This window comes from Diceros bicornis, chromosome 23 (genome assembly GCF_020826845.1).
Source record: "Diceros bicornis minor isolate mBicDic1 chromosome 23, mDicBic1.mat.cur, whole genome shotgun sequence".
In the NCBI taxonomy this organism is placed as follows: domain Eukaryota; kingdom Metazoa; phylum Chordata; class Mammalia; order Perissodactyla; family Rhinocerotidae; genus Diceros; species Diceros bicornis.
The window spans coordinates 42930601-42949491 of NC_080762.1; the positions used below are offsets into that span (position 1 = coordinate 42930601).

Here is an 18891-nt window from a genome sequence, read left to right on the forward strand (position 1 = left end):
TGCCGGGTTTTCGGTTGACAAGAAAACTACAATGCTTCCTTTGGCTGGAGTGAGCTACAAGAAGTGTCACAGCACTCCTTGTGTAGAATGGCTCTCAACAGGACTGACTGGGAGGAAAATGAATAGGCTTCCCATTGTTACCGTGCTTTTTTGCCAGGATATTTCATTAGTGTAAACACTGAACCCGTTGTCATCTTTTTTAGCCACTTGACCCTGGTGATTTTCAATTCTGTGTGCCGTGATGAAGTACAGCAGTGGCATGCACGAGACAGGCACTAATTATGGGAAGCAGAATCATTGCTGACCCAGGACAAGATTAACTGCTCCTTTGCAGTCTTTATTCTGGGACATTAGCACTGTCTGGTTATCTTGCCTCAGTTGAGGGATTCGGGACAATAGCGGTGCTGATGGTAACGTGGGCAATTTCCCTGTTTGTTTTGCAGGTCACAGCCAGGGGATTTGGGCCGCTGTTACAGTTTGCCTACACCGCCAAGCTGTTACTCAGCAGAGAAAACATCCGCGAGGTCATCCGCTGCGCTGAGTTCCTGCGCATGCACAACCTGGAGGACTCGTGCTTCAGCTTTCTGCAGACCCAGCTCCTGAGCAGCGAGGATGGCCTGTTTGTGTGCCGGAAGGACGCAGCGTGCCAGCGCCCACGCGAGGATCATGAGAACTCCGCGGGAGAGGAGGAGGAGGAAGAGGAGGAGAGGATGGACTCAGAGACGGCCAAGACGGCTTGCCCCAGGGACCAGATGCTTCCAGACCCCATCAGCTTTGAGGCCACTGCCCTCCCAGTAGCAGAGAAGGAAGAAGCTTTGCTGCCCCAGTCCGACGTGCCGACGGACACCAAGGAGAGCTCCGAAAAGGACGCGTTAACGCAGTACCCCAGATACAAGAAATACCAGCTTGCATGTACCAAGAATGTCTATAACACATCGTCACACAGTACCTCAGGTTTTGCAAGCACATTCAGTGAAGATAACTCTGGCAACAGCCTCAAGCCGGGGCTTGCCATGGGGCAGATTAAAAGTGAGCCACCCAGTGAGGAGAACGAGGAAGAGAGCATCACGCTCTGCCTGTCTGGAGATGAGCCTGATGTCAAGGACAGAGCCGGGGATGTCGAAATGGACCGGAAACAGCCCAGCCCCGCCCCTGCCCCCGCCCCCCCTGCCGGGGCCGCCTGCCTGGAGAGAGCCAGGAGCGTGTCCTCTCCCTCGTGTTTAAGGTCTCTATTCAGCATAACAAAAAGTGTGGAGTTGTCTGGCCTGCCCGGTACATCTCAGCAGCACTTTGCCAGGAGTTCAGCGTGCCCTTTTGACAAGGGCATCACTCAGGGTGACCTTAAAACTGACTACCCCCCTTTTACGGGGAATTATGGACAGCCCCACATGGGCCAGAAGGACTCATCCAACTTCACGATGGGGTCGCCCCTCAAGGGGCCTGGGTTGGAGGCTCTCTGTAAACAGGAAGGAGAGCTGGACCGGAGAAGTGTGATCTTCTCCTCGAGCACTTGTGACCAAGTGAGCACTTCAGTGCATTCGTATTCTGGGGTAAGCAGTTTGGACAAAGACCTCTCTGAGCCGGTGCCAAAGGGTCTGTGGGTGGGGGCTGGCCAGTCCCTCCCCAGCTCACAGGCCTACTCCCATGGTGGGCTGATGGCTGACCACTTGCCAGGAAGGATGCGGCCCAACACTAGCTGCCCGGTGCCAATCAAAGTCTGCCCTCGCTCGCCCCCCTTGGAGACCAGGACCAGGACTTCCAGCTCCTGCTCCTCCTATTCCTACGCAGAGGACGGGAGCGGGGGCTCGCCCTGCAGCCTCCCTCTCTGTGAGTTCTCCTCTTCGCCCTGTTCCCAGGGAGCCAGATTCCTTGCCACAGAACATCAGGAACCAGGCCTGATGGCAGATGGAATGTACAACCAAGTTCGACCCCAAATTAAATGTGAGCAGTCTTACGGAACCAACTCCAGCGACGAATCCGGATCGTTCTCGGAAGCAGACAGTGAGTCGTGTCCTGTGCAGGACAGGGGCCAGGAGGTAGGGAACCCACATAAATTCAAGCATGTGACCCACTCTCTCAGTCCTTTATCTGGACTCTCCCTGCCCCCTACCACTCCTAATTTGTCCTTATTTGCCAAGATGAAAGGTTACAGTAAGGGGCTGCCTCCCCCATCCATGGAGGCAGGATGCTTCAAGGTGATTCCAAATTAACCACTTTTGTCCTAGAAGACACTTGATATTTGATCTAGATTTCAATACTCAATAAGCAGAGGCAAGCTGCTTAGTGAAAAGAGTAAGTCTAACGCATGAAAGCATGCTTAGGTACTTCAAATCTCCCTCTGCTCCCTCCTGCCTTCCTCCGTCTCCTCCACTTGCTTTGAAAGGAGTCCTCACCCTCAGCCTCGCTCCTCACCCCTTCAGTGTGAAGGAAAATGTAGAATCACTTTCAAAATTGATTGATTGACACTAGATAGACCCACACTAAACAGGTGCTTTCCCAGCACCCTTTAAGGTTTCCTTGTCAGCCGGAGACCTTGGGGCTGTCCCTTGTCCATTGTGATGCAGGTGACAGACAGCTCACCATCCGTCCTGGTTCCAGGGTCACTGCAGAAGCCCCCTAGTCAGTCACCTGTAACTGCATAATGTATCATTTCCTGAGCTCCTCACAAAAGGTGTGAATTCATTTTGAGGAGTAGTGGGTTTGCATAGCGGTTTCTGTCTACCCTGAGAGCAAAGTGCTTTATGGATGAAGATTCCCAAAGGCTCCATCCATGTCTTACCAATGCTGGGAGAGGGAGCAGGAGCAACACCAGCCACATCGTGAGCAAGACTCATGTGGCTGAGGAGAGAAAAGAATGGACGCCCCATATGTTCCCCCTTCCCCCTGTAACATAAGAGGCCCCTGGAAGAATCTGAGGGAGTCTGTGTCATGATCTGGCACTGTCTTGCTGAGTGACGAGGAACCAGCCTGAGACTGTCACCTGTGTCTCAGACCTGCATCAGGAGCAGGAGTGAGCAAAGCCGGTGCAAGTCCCTCCTCAGAGCTGCTTACCCAAAAAACACAGGGGGAGCTGAAGCGTGGTCCGCAGTAGGCCAGTCCCTCAGTGCACGTCCACACTCCCTGGATATTAGCCTCCAGTAAAGCAGGGATGTTAACCCCACCAGACAGCAGAAATGCCACACGGGGCGAGGTGGCCTTTCACAGAGCCACGTGTGGTTTATTCAGCCTCTGCAAGACTGGCGAGGAGCACATGAGGTTTTAGTTCAGGCATGTTTTGAAAATAGATTCCAAAGCTCCCTGTGCCAGCTGCAGAAATGCCCTGTGGTCACTTCCTCGTCTTTGCTAGCTAGCTCTTCTGTTAGTGCCTGGCAAAAATGGAGAAAGACGGCAACATACTGAAAGGATTTAATTTAGCTAAAAGAAATTATAAAGGAAATTTTAATGGGAACTATTCCTATTTGAACACACCATATCCCGTCTGGTTTGGGATGGAAGGTTGTGCCCAGTGCCATAAGACAGAGTCACATCTGTGTCCCTGACCTGAGAGGATTGAGGTTTTATGAAAAGAGGAAAAGGCTGTGCTCTCTCCTTCCACACTCATTTCTTTCCCTCTGATCACAACTATTGTGAGGTTTTCTTTTTTTCCCTGAAAGTGTTCATGAGCATCACTGATGCAGAGGCCTAGTCACTGGTCCAGATAATCAGCATAACGATGTGTCTTGCCAAGGATTGGTGTCTCATGAAAAGGACAAATGTCTCCGAGTCTGTTTTTCTGTCTCTCCCTTAGGAGGAGCCCCACCATTACTCTAAAGAGGTTGTGTTTTTATGACATTTGCGTATGTTCAAGGAACATACCTTCAAGGAACTGTCAGTTTCCAATAAATCTCCTTCTGTTTCTCTGGTATCCCAGAAGAGAGCTTAAAGTTACTTCTTGGAACTAAATGCCACCAACAAGAGCACATGTGTTTTTCCTGTGTTCAGGCCATGTCACCTGTGTACCGTAGAACTTTTGAGTTCTAAGTGAAATAAAAGGAGGACTCATTCAACCTGTAAAATAGTCATGAACAGCACTGGTGTCCCCTCAAAAAATATTGCTGCTTTAAAAAATATTTTTATTTCTACTTTTCAAAAAAAATATCTTCTTTTCATTTCTAAAAGTGAAAGAAGAGACATTTCCCAAAGCTCTCCGCCTTTTCAGGAATCACACTTAGCCCCACTCAGTAGTACATTTTGGACAAGATTGTTATAATTCTAAGGTTGTTCCCAATTTGACATTTTATCGTTCCTAGTAGAGGAGATAAGGTTTTCCAAGAACTGTCTCCGGGGCTGGCCCTGTGGCCTAGTGGTTAAGTTCAGTGTACTCTACTTTGGCGGCCCAGGTTCAGTTCCCAGGCACAGACCTACACCACTCATCAGTGGCCATGTTGTGGCAGCGACCCACATACAAAATAGAGGAGGATTGGCACAGATGTTAGCTCAGGGTGAATCTTCCTCAAGCAAAAAGAGGAAGATTGGCAACAGATGTTAGCTCAGGGCAAATCATCCTCAGCAAAAAAAATGTTAAAAACATAAAATAAAAAAGAACTATCTCAGGGCTCAGCCTGAGTGCTCCTCTTTGAGTTAATAACTTGCTTTCAAGAGTTACTTTGACCCTGGTGGAAGGGTTGTTCCCAGTAATAACGTCAAAGGCAAATCCTTCACAAGATGAATCATAACTTGTTTTCCTGAACTGACCCAGAAGCAGCAGCATCTATGGGGCTCACTCTGCCCCAGTCTGCTCCTATATAAGGTCCGGGTCACTTCTCTTCCAAGTGAACCCCAAAGAGACACCAGAGTCAGAAACCAAAAAAAGGGTTCTCACCTCCGGCCAGCCACCAGTCCAGTGCTTCAGACTGACAGGTCTGTGCTCCTTCTCAGTCCCTCCTCCTCCACCTCTGGAGGGAGCCAAAATGTTAGATGAAGAGGAAAGTGTTGGCATACCTATATTCTGTAAGATGTTCTAGTTATACCCTGTTAGCTGTCTCATCTCAACATTGACTTCTCTCATCCTTTTTAACTATTTCCCAGCTTTGAAGAAAGCTTCAATTAGCACAATATTGTCCTTCATCAACTATCAGCTTTTTAAAATTACTTTCTTTTCTTAAATAATCAAACACAGCATACCCATCCCCTAACATGCCAAATGTAACAGGCTTTCTCTGTGCCTGCAACAGTATACAAACATCTATTGACATCTCTAGGGGATTGGGTTTATTTTAATGGCATTTACTGTATAATTACTCAGCAACTTGGTCTTTTCCCATAGCTATCTGCTGTGTCCATACCTCTAGGTCAATCACATAGGGCTCACGCCTGTTTCTTTAATATCCATGGGTCTCTGTAAATCACAGTTTATTCAGCTATCACCTATCAATAGCCATTCCAGTTGCTTCCAGTTTTTTTCCCTCTTATAAACATTGCTGCATTAGTAAACATTCTTGTGAACATATTTAGCAGTAGTGCTTTTATTTTTGTGGGTTAGAGTCCCCTAAGTGGGTTAAAGATTATGCTCATGTGTTAGGTACTACCTAACTACTTTCCCAAAAGGTTGTAGCAATTCACATATCCTGCAGCAATTTATGCAAGTCCATTTCCCCCTGTTCTCACCAATACTAGTTGTCACCAATCTTTTTGATTTTTGCCAATCTGATGGGCCAAAAATGATGACTACTGATGAGGTTGACATCGTTTCTTGTGTGTATTCACCATTTGTATTTCCTTTCCCATGACTGGCCAGTTTAAATCTTTGCCCATTTTTCTTTTGTGTTGTTTGACTTTAATCAACTTATAGGACCCTTAATCTTTAATATAGGAATATTAACCCTTTCTTATAAATGTTGCCTATATTTTCTTCTAGTCTTTTTATTTATGGCATCTTTTCTGTATAGCAAAATTTAAGTTTTATGTCATCAAGTTATCAGTCTTTTCCTTTATGACTTCCGGGTTTGCTGTATTACTTACAAAGTCAACTTGGGAATTTTTTTCTTACCTCCAATGAAAAAATGAACATGTCCTATTAAGTGAAAAAAGTGACAAAAACTATGCATTACAAGGTCCTAGTTTGCTTCATAAATAAACATATAAATAATAGAAACAGTAAAGAGAATAAGAAAAATAGGCAAAGTTGGAGAGAGAGAATATTGGGAAAGTTTTATTTCTATGTGTTTCTGTAATGTTTGAATTTTATATGTCTGTCTCACATAGGTTTGTTTTAATTGAGATATAATTCACATACCATAAAATTCACCATGTTAAAGTGAACCATTTAATGGTTTTTAATGCTTCACAAAGTTGTATGACCATTACTGATGTCTAATTTCCAGAACATTTCATCACCCCAAAAAGAAACCCCATATCCATTAGCAGTCACTCTTCATTGCCCCCTCCCCTTAACCCCAGGCAACCACTAATCTACCTTCTGTCTCTGTAGATTTGCCTATTTGGACACTTCATTTCGATGGAATCTTAAAATATGTGGCCTTTTGTATCTGCCTTCTTTCACTGAGCATGCTTTCAAGGTTTATCCTTGCCGGCAATGTACCCACAGGGTACCTTATCATGTATCGGTTCTTCACTCCTTTTTATTGCTGAATAATATTCCACTGTATGTAGATATACCACATTTTGTTGATCCATTCATCAGTTGAGGGACATTTGGGTTATTTCCACTTTTTGGCTATTATCAATAACGCTGCTGTGAGCATTTGTGTACAAGTGTTTTGTAGACATGTTTGCAGTTCTCTTCAATATCTACCTAGGAGTGGAATTGCTGAATCATATGATAACTCTATGTTTAACCTTTTAAGGAACTACCAGACTGTTTTTTAAGGTAACTGCACCATTTTGTGTTCCCACCAGCAGCATATGAGTTCAGTTTGTCCACATCCTCACCGAGACTTGTTACTGTACATTTTTTTTTACCATAGCCATTCTAGTGGGTGTGAAGTGCTATCTCATTGTGGTTTACAGGTTCGTTTTTACAATTTGAAAATTAGAGAAAAGTCAGAAGCATTTTCCAAGTAGTAAGCTTCTTGGTGAGATGGTTTTGTACCACAGCATTTCTAATTAATTGTGGGTTTTAGAAAAGAAGCACTAGAAAGACATATTTTCACAGCTAAAAGTATTGATTAGTTGGTCTTGGTTAATTAACATGTTTCATGTCAAGAGGGATAAAAGTGTGTGAGAGCAAGTGTGTGTATGTGTGTGTGTGTGTGTGTTGTGTATGTGTGTGGGAGCAGGGAGAAATAAGGTCCAGAGCAAACACTGAAATGTTATAGAAGAGCTGTGTCTGACAATAACTCTTCCATCCAAACACTAACTTCCCGACATATGTCGTACGTAAAATTTTTACAGTCATTTTTGTGGTTTGTTGAATCAGGCATCTTTTTAAAAGTGTCTGTAATTGGTCTGCTTAATAAAAAGAAAACCTTGCTGGGCAGCACAGAAGTCAGCCATATTTCTAATTTAAACAATGTTTTGTGTTGTCTAGAAAGACATTGTTAGCATCTGGAACTCCAAAGCATGCTGTATGTCTGGAAGGAGAAACCATGCGACAAAGAAAGATCGAGCTGATAAACGGAAATAATAACTAATACTTCATATCTATAAGGCAATTCAGACTTTCCAAAGTGCTTTCTCCATCTATTAACCCATTTTATTCTTCATAGGGACCCTGTTTGCTAAGTAGGGCAGGCATTGTCTCCCTCTGACCCACAGATCCTCGAACAACTTCAGGACGGAGAGAATGAGAGACTTGCCTGAGATCACACAGCTAATTAATTGCAGTATCACAACTAAATCCCAGGTGACCTGTGTTTGTTCCAGAAACTGGACCGTGAAAGTAGGGAGTAGAAGTGCAATTGTGCAGGAAACAGTTCTTAGTCTGGGAGGGGAGATTTTGCCATTGACATCTGCCTAGCACTGCTGTCCCCGTTCCAGCAGCACTGGAATCATCAGCCCAGTGGGCAGCTTGCTTCCTCCCCTGACAACTTAGAGATCTGAGTGTCTTGAAGGGCATAGGTGTTAAAGGCTTTGGGGAGTTGACTGCACCATCAGGGCCTCCGGGTCCTGAGTTATGATTCGACTCCTGCGGCTTCTGTTCAACATCAGATGGTGAAACCAAGAAAGGAGATAGGAAAAAAGATTCACTAACCAGCTTCCAGTGGGATTTCTAGAGGAAATAGATGCTTGTTTTCAGCTTTCTCTACAACATTCACATCTCTCTTGCTTCTCCAATAGCCCCATCCGGCAAACCAGCAATACCAGGCACGTGAGGTGGGTTAAGGTAACTAACGTGAGGTGAGGCAGCTGTAGTGCGTCTGGTTCCCACCCTGTAAAAAATATACAGAGAAAACCAAGATCCCAGGAAAGTCCGCCAGAGCAAGAGTCATCATTTGGGGGTGGGAATTTTTTTCCCCTCTTTTGTCTCATATTTGAATTTTCTGCAAGAGGTTATATTTCTCATATAATTTTTTAAATGACATTTTTCTTTAACTGGAAGAAAGGGGATGTGGTTTTGGCCGCAGAACTGGGGTGGTTGTTGGCAGGGGAGAGAAGGGGAACAGCTAATTTCTGTTTGGTGAGAAGGAAGCACTGGCACCCAGGGGTCCAGGCGGCAGCCCCTGGTCAGGCCCTCGGGGAGGAATGTTCAGGAGTCATTCACCCTTCAGGTGTCACAGCTTCCTCCCACCTTATGCCAGCCCCTGGGGCCCGAAGTCCCTCGGCACACTGCAGGGACCACTCGTTTCACTGACTGCACGAGAGCTGGAGCCCCCGATGCTCTGACCCCACCTTTGGTCACTGCTTAGCCAGCCAGTGCAGGTGCTGGGCTAAAAATTGCATCCTCTGTCCTGTTGCTCCTGTTGTGCTCCAGAGGGAAGAGAAGAGTGAGCGCCTTATGGGGCTGGGCAAAGTCAACAGGAACGGATTACACAAGCTGTAGCCCCTGGCCCGGGCTGCCCTGTTGGGCCCTGGCCTTGCTGACTCAGCGGCTGCTCCTGACTTGCGGAATCTCTACTGAGACCCAAAGAGGGGGCAGCCCCTGTGCGGCCGCCTCGGGCCCACGGAGAAATCAGTGCCCTCCGTCCCACAGGCCCTTCCCCTCCTCTGCTGCCTCCTTGGCCTTACCTCCTTTAGCCGCTTAGCCTCATCTGTGTGTGGTCTGCTGAATTAGCTGCCGGCCGGCCGTTCAGACAGGTGCTCGTGGTAGTTGGCAGGACGCTTCATCTTGTCAAGTTGGGTGTTCTGCACTATTTTTGAGGGCCCAGTGAATGAAAACCAAACCACTGCTGAGAAGTAAAATCCTGGAAGAATAAGGGTGTGGAGGAACAATAAATTAAGATGGTAAGCCCTATTGGGCCTATTTGGGTTGTAAGAATTCACCAGAAGAAAGGGAGAACGTCAGCCTTCTCAATGAGTCTCAACTTTCCAAGGCCAAATCTCATTAGCTGACTTTTGAGCCCCGTTTGGGGAGTGTTTGGGTGCCTACGAGCCTGAGAATGGAATATTCTGCCAGCTCCACGTGGGGGTCAGTGGTTGCCGTTTATCTCCAGGGAAGATGCCCATTGGCTTGGAACTTACTACTCTGAAAATAGCAAATAGCTGTGGTGAAGTTACCGCTGTGCCTTTCCAAGAACTTCCAGGACTTCCCTCTTGGTAGTCCATGTCAGTTCTCCCTGGCTAGATGGCGAACAGAGCCTTTTAAAAAGAAACAAGAGTGGTTGGGTTTTGTTTTTTTTTCACGTGGAAGAAAGTCTATAGCTGACTATTTTGTTTTCCTTTGACCTCTTTAAAAAGCAGCTGGAGTTGCAACAGCTCTGCTGAAATTTTATATGGCCTTTTGCTTCAAGGACTTTGAAACTGGTGTTGTTGATTTTTCCTCTTCCCTGTCAACCTCTGTCCTGTTTCCCTAGTGTTTTATATTCTGGATGATTTTAAATGCAGTAGCTCTTGGTATAGAAGGCCTTTTGACTTTCTCTGTGGCCTGAACTCTAGGTATATATTTTCTGGAAATAAGTAAACACAAGTTAGAGCAGAAACAAATCGCTTTGTTGTCAGCAGAGGAGGAGACTCCACCAGGCCTAGAAAAGCTGCAACCTCTGCTGTGCAAACAAGGCTTCTGCCTGGTGGGGAGACATCCGTGTCTCCCACAGACAGACCTCTGTGTCATTGAGGCACCGTCCAGGATCTGAGCGTCTGTGTGTTATCCCAAGGGTATAAAAGGGAAATCAAACATTCTTTCATATCATTATAAGCCCTGTGCAAACACAGCCCCATGGACAAAGCCCTTCCCCGGGCCCGTAACAAGGAGCTGTTTGTCCTGGCGGCCCGTCTTTAGCAGTCAGAGCAGGGCTGAGCGGAGAGTGGTGTCGTGTGCACCGTTGCAGTTTTGCTCTTTTGGGCCAAAATGTTACAGGTGTCATGGGACAGAATTCACCATGTGGAAGTTGAATCAGAGCACCCACTGGGGGCCTTCAGCAAATGCCACGTCTAGCAGGCTCGGAGCTGTGAAGCAACCCGACAGAGCAATTGCATCCAGCCACAGAAAAGTCAAGTGATCCCTTAGTGTGATTGCCTTTGTGCATCAGGATTAACTAGCCACAGATGTCGGGATCTGGACTCATGTCTGTGGCATCTGATGCAACCAAAGAAAAAGCCTGAGGTCAGGATAAAATATCTTCACCTCACTCCCCTGAACCACACAAACAGAACACTGCAGCTTCTGAATATTAACGAGAGGTTGGTTTCTTCACCCAAAAATATTTTGATCAGTTAAACCTGGACCTACCCATCTGTTCTTCTGGTTACTCAAGTTCACAGCTGTGCTGTCCAGTGCAGCCACCACACGCCACACGTGGCTGTTGAGCCCTATAAATGTGGCTGGTCCAAATTGTGATGTGCTGGAAGTATAAAATGAGCCTCGGATTTTGAAATTTTAATACCAAAAAAAATCTCAATAATTTTTATATTAACTACATGTTGAAAATATTTTGGATATGTTGGGGTAAATTAAATATATTACTAAAATTAATTTCACCTGTTTCTTTTCACGTTTAACGTGGCTACTAGAAAATGTAAAAGCACGTCCGCAGCTGGTGGTGTTTGTGTTGGACAGCGCTGGGCGGGCGCTTGAAGAAAGTCTGGGTTTGTAGTGCCATCTGCTGGTCCATCGGAAGCAGACGCTACTGAAAGCAAGAATTAGGCTATCTGAGCTGGGAAACACTGTATCTCTTGGCCAAGCAAACACAGCCTTCGTTTTCAGGAGCTCCTGAAACAGGAGCAGAACTGAACCCTGAAGTCCCTGCGTCATCAGTGAGGGTCTTGGAGAGGGTAGTGACCCACTGCTGGAAGGTGCAGGCCTGTGTTCTCATTGTTGTGTCACCTCATGGATGCTGAGGAGGCCCTAGAGAGCCATGGTTCCTAAGAAATATGTCAAACCACCACGGGGTTGTAGGCAAGCATTTAACAGGATATAAGGGGGACACAGATTCATCTGTTAAGAGACTAGTGTCCTCTCCTTGGATAAAACTTATTTGCCTTGATTTGTCAAGACTTTGAAAGTAGGAATCTTGCTGGTAATAGTATCTGCATCAGTTATCTATGGCTGCGTAACAGATCACCCCAAAACTTCATGGCTTAAAGCAACGATAATCATTTAACATCTCTCCCGGTTCCTGTCGGTCAGGAATTCAGGAGTGGCCCATCTGAGCACTTCTGGCTCGGGATATCTCATGAAGCTGAAGTCAGATATTGGTGGGGCTTCAATCATCTGAAAGTTTGCCTGGGCCCAGAGAATCCACATCCAGGGTGACTCATTCACATGACTGGCAAGGGGATGCTGGTTGTTGGCTGAGGGCCTCAGTTCTTTTCTACATGGGCCTCTCCACAAGGCTACTTTAGTGTCCTTGAAGCGTGGCAGCTGGTTTCCTCCAGAGAGAGCAATCTGAGAGGCCTAAGAGGAAGCTGCAACCCCTTTTATGACCTAGCCTGAGAGGTTACACACCATTACTCCCACTGCATCGTATTGGTCAAGAGGCAGGAATGTGTATCCCACCTCTTGATAGAGGAAGGTCAACATCATGTTGTAAAAGAAAATGTGAAATGAGATGACTTGTATTTTTGGAGAATACAGTCTGCCAAAGTGCCTAACACTTGTCTAGCACTGTGCAGCTAAAAAGCACACTCCATTTTGCAGGTGAGGAAATTGAGGCTCAGAGAAGTGGGGTGACTAGCCTGAGGTTTCATGTCTGGTGGGAAAGACTACAGCTCAGTTCTGACTCCTAGTCTACACTGGTGTAGCCTGTCCAGGTTATCTCCCTGTGTCTCCCTTAGGCTGTTGTAACCAAGAATCATGCTGATTGCTCTGTCTTTCCAGCATCTTCCAGGTGTGCCATGCTCTCTTCATTCAAGTGTTTTAGATAATTCCTTAAATGATATCTGTCTATAAATTATCTTATTGAGTTGAGACTATTTGTCTTATGGAAGTAGGTTTCAACTAGCTATAGAGCCCCTCTTACAAAGGTGCTGTGGCAATATAGCTATATAGAAGATTATACATTTTCCAATATTTTCCATGCCTTTTGCTTCAAAAATCTCAGGAATGATAATGACATTATAATTTGTGTGTTCATGTTCTCTTTGATTATCTGAGTATTACATCTTATTTATATCTGAAACAGGAAAGAATTAATCACTGCTTGCTTTCAGTAGTTTCCATATTACTTGGTCATCTTTAAAAGGAGGTTTTACCATTTTTTGATGTTCTATCTGCCAGAATTAAAACGAAAATCCAGCTGCCATAATCATATTCTGTTACTCTTGGTTTCAGGTCAAACTTCCCTTTCCTGTAGATCAAATCACAGATCTTCCAAGGAATGATTTCCAGATGATGATTAAGATGCACAAGCTAACCTCAGAACAGTTAGAGTTCATTCACGACGTCCGACGGCGCAGCAAGAACCGCATCGCGGCCCAGCGCTGCCGCAAGAGGAAACTGGACTGTATTCAGAATTTAGAATGTGAAATCCGCAAACTGGTGAGTTGACCTGTCCGTTGCAATCAACAACCTGAATACCCAGGACTGATGCAAAGTTGCGGTAGTGAAGGCTGGAGAAGTAGAGAGGGGTCACCATTCAGGGAAGTTGGGTTTATTTTTAAAGAAGTTTCTCAACTTGTTTAAAAGAACTGTCCTATATGTATCCTCTATGTATCCAGCTCAACCTTGTTGAGCTCCATCTTTCTGCTGGCCCGGTAGTGGAAAGTCATCTCAGGTGCCGTGTGTGGATCAGGCTGAAGAGGAAGGAGGCCACCTAATGTGGTCATAATCTGATTTTGGGTCCTCAGACTACATGTGGCAATCCTTAGCCTCATGGTAAGCCACTGTCCTGATGAGAACCTAAGAGCAAGATAAGATAAGTTTGAAAAGCATGAGTACATGTTACCTGTTATCAAGGTAGTCCCAGACCTCAGGGTCTTTTTTTTTTTAATTTAGTTAATACCCACCAAGCAGGGAAAATCTGCTCATGTTCAGTGGCTCCCATACCTACAAAATAAAGCCCAAGTTCCTTAGCAAGACCCAGCGTGCTCTCCGTGATTCAGTCTGTAGCTGCCCTCCAGCGTCATCTTCCACTCCCTTCCTAGAACTGCACTCCTTATAAAATCCCACTGTCTGTACTCCCCCCCCCATCCCCCGCTGTTTATACCTCTGGGCTTGTGCCTCTGCTGTTTCCCCTCTACCCTGGACATTCCTCGACTGTTTCTTCTCTAACTGCGTCCTTTGTTCTTTTAAGAGTCAGGTTAATGTCACCTCTCCAGGAAGCCCCTTTCCAGAGGCCCCCGTGAGGCTGAGCACCTGCCCCTGGAGCCCCGATCTGACCTCTGGCTTCATGCTTATCACGTTAGTCTTGCATTATCTGTGTGTCTGTCTGTCTGCCCAGCCCCTGGCGCTGGACCGTAGGTTCCTCAGGACAAAGACAGTGTCTTGATCATCTCGGAACCTCCAGTGCAGGCCCATTGACGCCTCTCAAGAAATGTCTGCTGCCCTGAAATTTATTGGAAATTGTGACTGGGTCGTGAGATTATGAATTCCTTCTTTCTTTCAAATTTTTCTTTAATGTTATTTTAACAACAACAACAAACATTTTTAATTTAAGCCACATAAGGAGCAAGACACTGCTGCTGGCGAGTGGGTCTTCTGAAAGCCTGCAGGGCTTCAGTAGGCAGGCAGGCTGAGCCCACCGGGTGCAAGTCGTCAGGGCCTTAGGCGCGTGTCTGTGGTGATTCCAGCGCTGCGCTCCTCTTCAGGTAGTAGAACAACTCTAATTGCCGTATTTGAGAACTGCCTGATTTTTGTAATTGGATTCTTCTCTGTGTAATTTTGTCATACTGAACAAATAAGAAAGTCTAAGCCATACACCAGGCAAGTATCTAAAGCACGTTGCTGGTATTGTTCACTTGCCCAAGAGGGCATCTCCTGGTTCTCCCCCAACTTTTTTGGAAACCCCTTAAATAATATGCTGTGTTTCACAAGCTCATCAATGTATGTCTGGGACTTAGAGCCTCATGCTTTTAACCAAGGCCTTGATTTATACAGCCTTTCCTGCAGAGAGCCAAAACACTGTCACACACAGCACTTCATTTTCTTCCCCCTAGAAAGTGGCCCGGAACGTTTTGCAGATCAGTAGGCATGGAAGGGTCAATGGCTTGGCCGAGATGATGTGGTAGAATTGAGACTGAGATTCCCCTCCTGGGAATGGACAGTGTTCCTCTCACTTTGCAGACTTCCAGGTCACAGGGAAGGAGGTCTAGGTTGCACAGCCACGAGTGTCAGATTTTTTTTTCCCCCAAGGAGACTTCCCGGATGTGTTTTGTTTTTTACCCGCCACCCTGCAGCTGGGGTACTGTGCCCATTCGCCTGGTCTGAGTGGCAAGGATGGTGCTGGCAGGCGGGGGCTGGCTGATGCCACCCTGCAAGTCCCCAGCATGCGCACACTCACTCCCTACTCCCACGCCGTCTCCAGCACACCACTCAGCTTTTACAAACTTGCATAATGTATTTCTCTCGAGTTGCACTTGTACATCTGCTTATTTTTCATTTTTAAAACATGTTTTCTTGATAAATTTATAAATATTTTAGCAGGTGCCCTTTCCCCATGTAAATGTCTGTCTCTGACACACATGCCCACGCTGCCTGCCAGATTGCATTCGTGTTATGGGGCGTGCAGCTCTCATGTAGGAGACCCCCGTGTCATATGTTTGCTTCTCTCCCCCCTCCTCATTTTCTCCCCCATCCTCTCCTCACCCCTCCTGCTCACCCTTGCAGAGGGTTGGTGAGGACTCACGTCACACTGCTTCAGGTGTCCAGTTTCTTCATCCATTTCATTGTGTGCGCCTCATGGAGCCTCCTCATCTTCTCTCCTCACACAAATAGTTATGTAGAACCGTAATCAGTCTCCCCTCAGGGGCTAAATTCATCTCTCTGATGGGGTGATGAGTTTTAGTAATACGACAGCTTACGTGGGTTTTTCTTTAAGGAAAACATCTCAGAACCTTGGCTGGTTCACTAGGGCTCAGTGTCCACGCTCTGTCTGCCCTTTCTGTGTCCAGAGGGAGTCGGTGCTCAGGGCTCACTGTACAGTCCCCAGCTCTCCTGAAGAGGAGCGTTGTGTTCAGTCCATCTGCTACAAAGGCCACAGAGCCTGCGGACTTTGGGTCGACCATATGAAATTGCTGATGGTCAATTTTTTTTTTTTTTAATTTTCATTGTTTTTTTTTTAATAGACTTTCGTTTTTAGAGAAGTTCTAGGTTCACACAAAATAGAATGGAAAATACAGAGTTCCCATATGCCCCCTGCCCCCACATATGCACAGCCTCCCCCATTATCAACATCCCCCACCAGCGTGGGACATTTGGTACAATTGATGAACCTCCATGAACACATCATCACCCACAGTCTATTATTTACATTGGGGTTCACTCTTGGTGTTGTACATTCTATGGATTTGGACAAACGTATAATGACATGTATCCACCATTATAGTATCACACAGAGTAGTGTCACTGCCCTAAAAATTCTCTGTGCTGGGGCTGGCCCAGTGGCGTAGGGGTTAGGTTCGCACATTCTGCTTTGGCCACCCAGGGTTCACCGGTTGAGATCCTGGGTGCCGACCTACTCACCGCTCATCAAACCCTGCTGAGGCGGCATCCCACATAGAAGAGCTACAACTCTACAACTGTGATATACAACTAGGTACTGGAACTTTGGGGAGAAAAAAAGAAAAAGAGGAAGATTGGCAACAGATGTTAGCACAAGGCCAATCTTCCTCAAAAAAAAAAAAAAATCCTCTGTGCTTCACCTATTCATCCCTGCCGGCCCCTGAACCCCTGGCAACCACTGATCTTTTTACTGTCTCCATAGTTTTGCCTTTTTCCAGAATGTCATCTAGTTGGAATTGGTTTATTATTTTTAACCTTCAAAAATGGCAACCTAATACACTTTGGGGAGATTTTCAACTACAGAGTTTGGGACTGAGAGTTTTCCAGTTGATTCTCTGCAAACCCCAAAATTTCAGGGAACTGGAACCTTGACTCCCTCCCGTTTTCTGGTTGGTGGTGATTTTGCCGGTCGCTTGGCCGGGCCTCAGAGAGGGATGAAGAGATGCCACAAAGCAGGTGCCAGAGTCAGTGGCACATCTGCTTCCAGACGGGATACTTGGCAGAAGTATGTGTCCAGGCTCCCTGGATATATATTTTTTAAGTTTCTAGATCCTGACCTGCTCATTCATAAGTTACACTATAATGGATGCAAAAACAAAGGTTGGAAAACTCCTAGAAACGAAGTCTTGTGTCCTCCGATTCAAGCTTGACCAGGCCTTCTCTTTTTCCTCTGTTGTCCAGGTGTGTGAGAAAGAGAAGCTGTTGTCAGAGAGGAATCAGCTAAAAGCGTGCATGGGGGAGCTGTTGGACAATTTCTCCTGCCTCTCCCAGGAAGTCTGCCGAGATATCCAGAGCCCCGAGCAGATCCAGGCCCTGCATCGGTACTGCCCTGTCCTCAGACCCGTGGGTCTCCCCACAGCCTCCAGTATTAACCCTGCGCCCTTGGGCGGTGAGCAGACCCTTGCTGCCTCCCAGTGTGCGGTGGGGGACGGCATGCCCTGCTGCTTGGAGCAGGGCGCAGCTCCCCCCGGGCCGCCCTGGGCCCCCAGCAACGCCTCGGAGAATTGTACGTCTGGGAAGAGGCTGGAAGGCACTGACCCTGGAACCTTCTCAGAGAGAGGACCTCCCCTTGAACCCAGGAGCCAGACGGTGACTGTGGACTTCTGCCAGGAAATGACTGACAAGTGTACAACTGACGAACAGCCCAGGAAAGACTACACCTAGGGACTCGACCTGCCTCCCACTTCTCACACCTCCCCACCCAGGTGTTCTGTTTGTCTGTTGTCTGGAAGAACCAAGAAGGAATTTGGTGCACACTACAGAGGTCTTAGCAGCAATACTGTTTCTAAGTATTCCCTCCTCTCTTCAAGCAGGAGTGATAAATAGTTACCTTCACAATGGTGCTACCCCTTGCCCAGGCAAGGAAAGACAACAGTGACGATACTGTCTGTCTGTGGGTTAATTTCAGTCTTAACAGGGATAGACTATAACACCTCTAGGACCCAACCACGGATTTTTTTTCTCAGTGGCCCATGTCACAAACCCTATCTCAGGAATTTCTTCTGAATGTTCAATTTTTTTCATTGAAGACAGCTTCTATACACATGAAAGTTTTATAGCTAGACTGTACATATTATATATAATATATATATAAAATATATATATCTCTCCATATGCAAAAGTCCTGCATGCCTCAATTTTCTCATCCTGAAACTGGAAACTTCATTTCTCATTGACAAACAGTTTCAACATTCCTCTTCTTTTGTCTCTGAGGCCAGAACTAGTTTGGTAACTGTTAACATGGTCATTTTTCTTGCTTCACGGTTCGATTTCAATTTGTACTTATTTATGAACAGAATTCAATGTTGGAAGGTTTTTTTTGAGGTTTTATTTCAGACCTTTTTTTGTTTGGTTTGATTTGGGCACCATCCAATGGTGTCATTTGAGTATTGTGGGTTTGTGTTTTTCTCGCAGATACTGTACAGTCATGGTCAACTTTGCCACTTGCACTGAGTTTTGGGTCAAACCTATTTTCGTAAATGAAGTTGTAACTTCAGTATAGCTCAAGTATACTGTATATTCTTTGCTTTTAGTTAAAAAGTAAAACATTTTAGCTAATTAAAAAGCACTCAGGTGATAATTATGTAGGAAAAACAATCTTGCCAAATAATGAATTCATCCTAGGATGTATAGACAATAAACTGCTTGAATATTTTTCTATCTCACCTCCTCCCCGCTCTTCCCTGAGCAGAGTTGAAATGCAGATAGCGAGTTCAGAGTTGATGCTGGATGTTCAGATTCCTAAGTGGGGAGAGAGTTTGGACATCTCACTCGAAAGCGCATCAAAACAGCAGGAATTCATGATTTTATACCAGAACTCAGCAGGCATTGGCTCCTAGAAATCAAGTTAGAACCGTTTGCTCACGCGGGGAGTAAGTCCCATTCATTTCAACACTTCCTCAGGCCTCTGCTTGCTCCTGGAAGTGTAGTGCTATAGAACCTTCTCCTTTGAAGGACTTGGCTGCCCAGCCACTCAGCTTCCCTGCCCAGGGCCAGCCTCCCAGGACATCTCACCTGAGGGGATTTGAATGGCAGCCCCGGGGTCCTGCCTCTTAGTGGCCGTCAGCTCGCCCAGAGTAGGAGAGAGCAGGGCAGATGTGAGCCTGAGGTCTCTCCTTGGCACAGGCAAAAACATTTCT

The 18891-nt window shown here is 46.1% G+C and overlaps 1 protein-coding gene across 4 annotated transcripts in view; it reads left to right on the top strand.

The window, feature by feature from the left end:
- The window catches only part of BACH2 (BTB domain and CNC homolog 2), a 322647-nt gene extending 305186 nt beyond the window's left edge, over positions 1-17461 (top strand). For all 4 annotated transcript variants that reach the window (XM_058566621.1, XM_058566622.1, XM_058566620.1 and 1 more), the window contains 3 exons: positions 444-2036; positions 12866-13072; positions 16934-17461. In XM_058566621.1, the coding sequence (XP_058422604.1) occupies positions 444-2036; positions 12866-13072; positions 16934-17416 (2283 nt within the window). In that variant the 3' untranslated portion in view covers positions 17417-17461. The remainder of the gene's footprint in view (positions 1-443; positions 2037-12865; positions 13073-16933) is intronic.
- The last annotated feature ends 1430 nt before the right edge of the window (positions 17462-18891 follow it).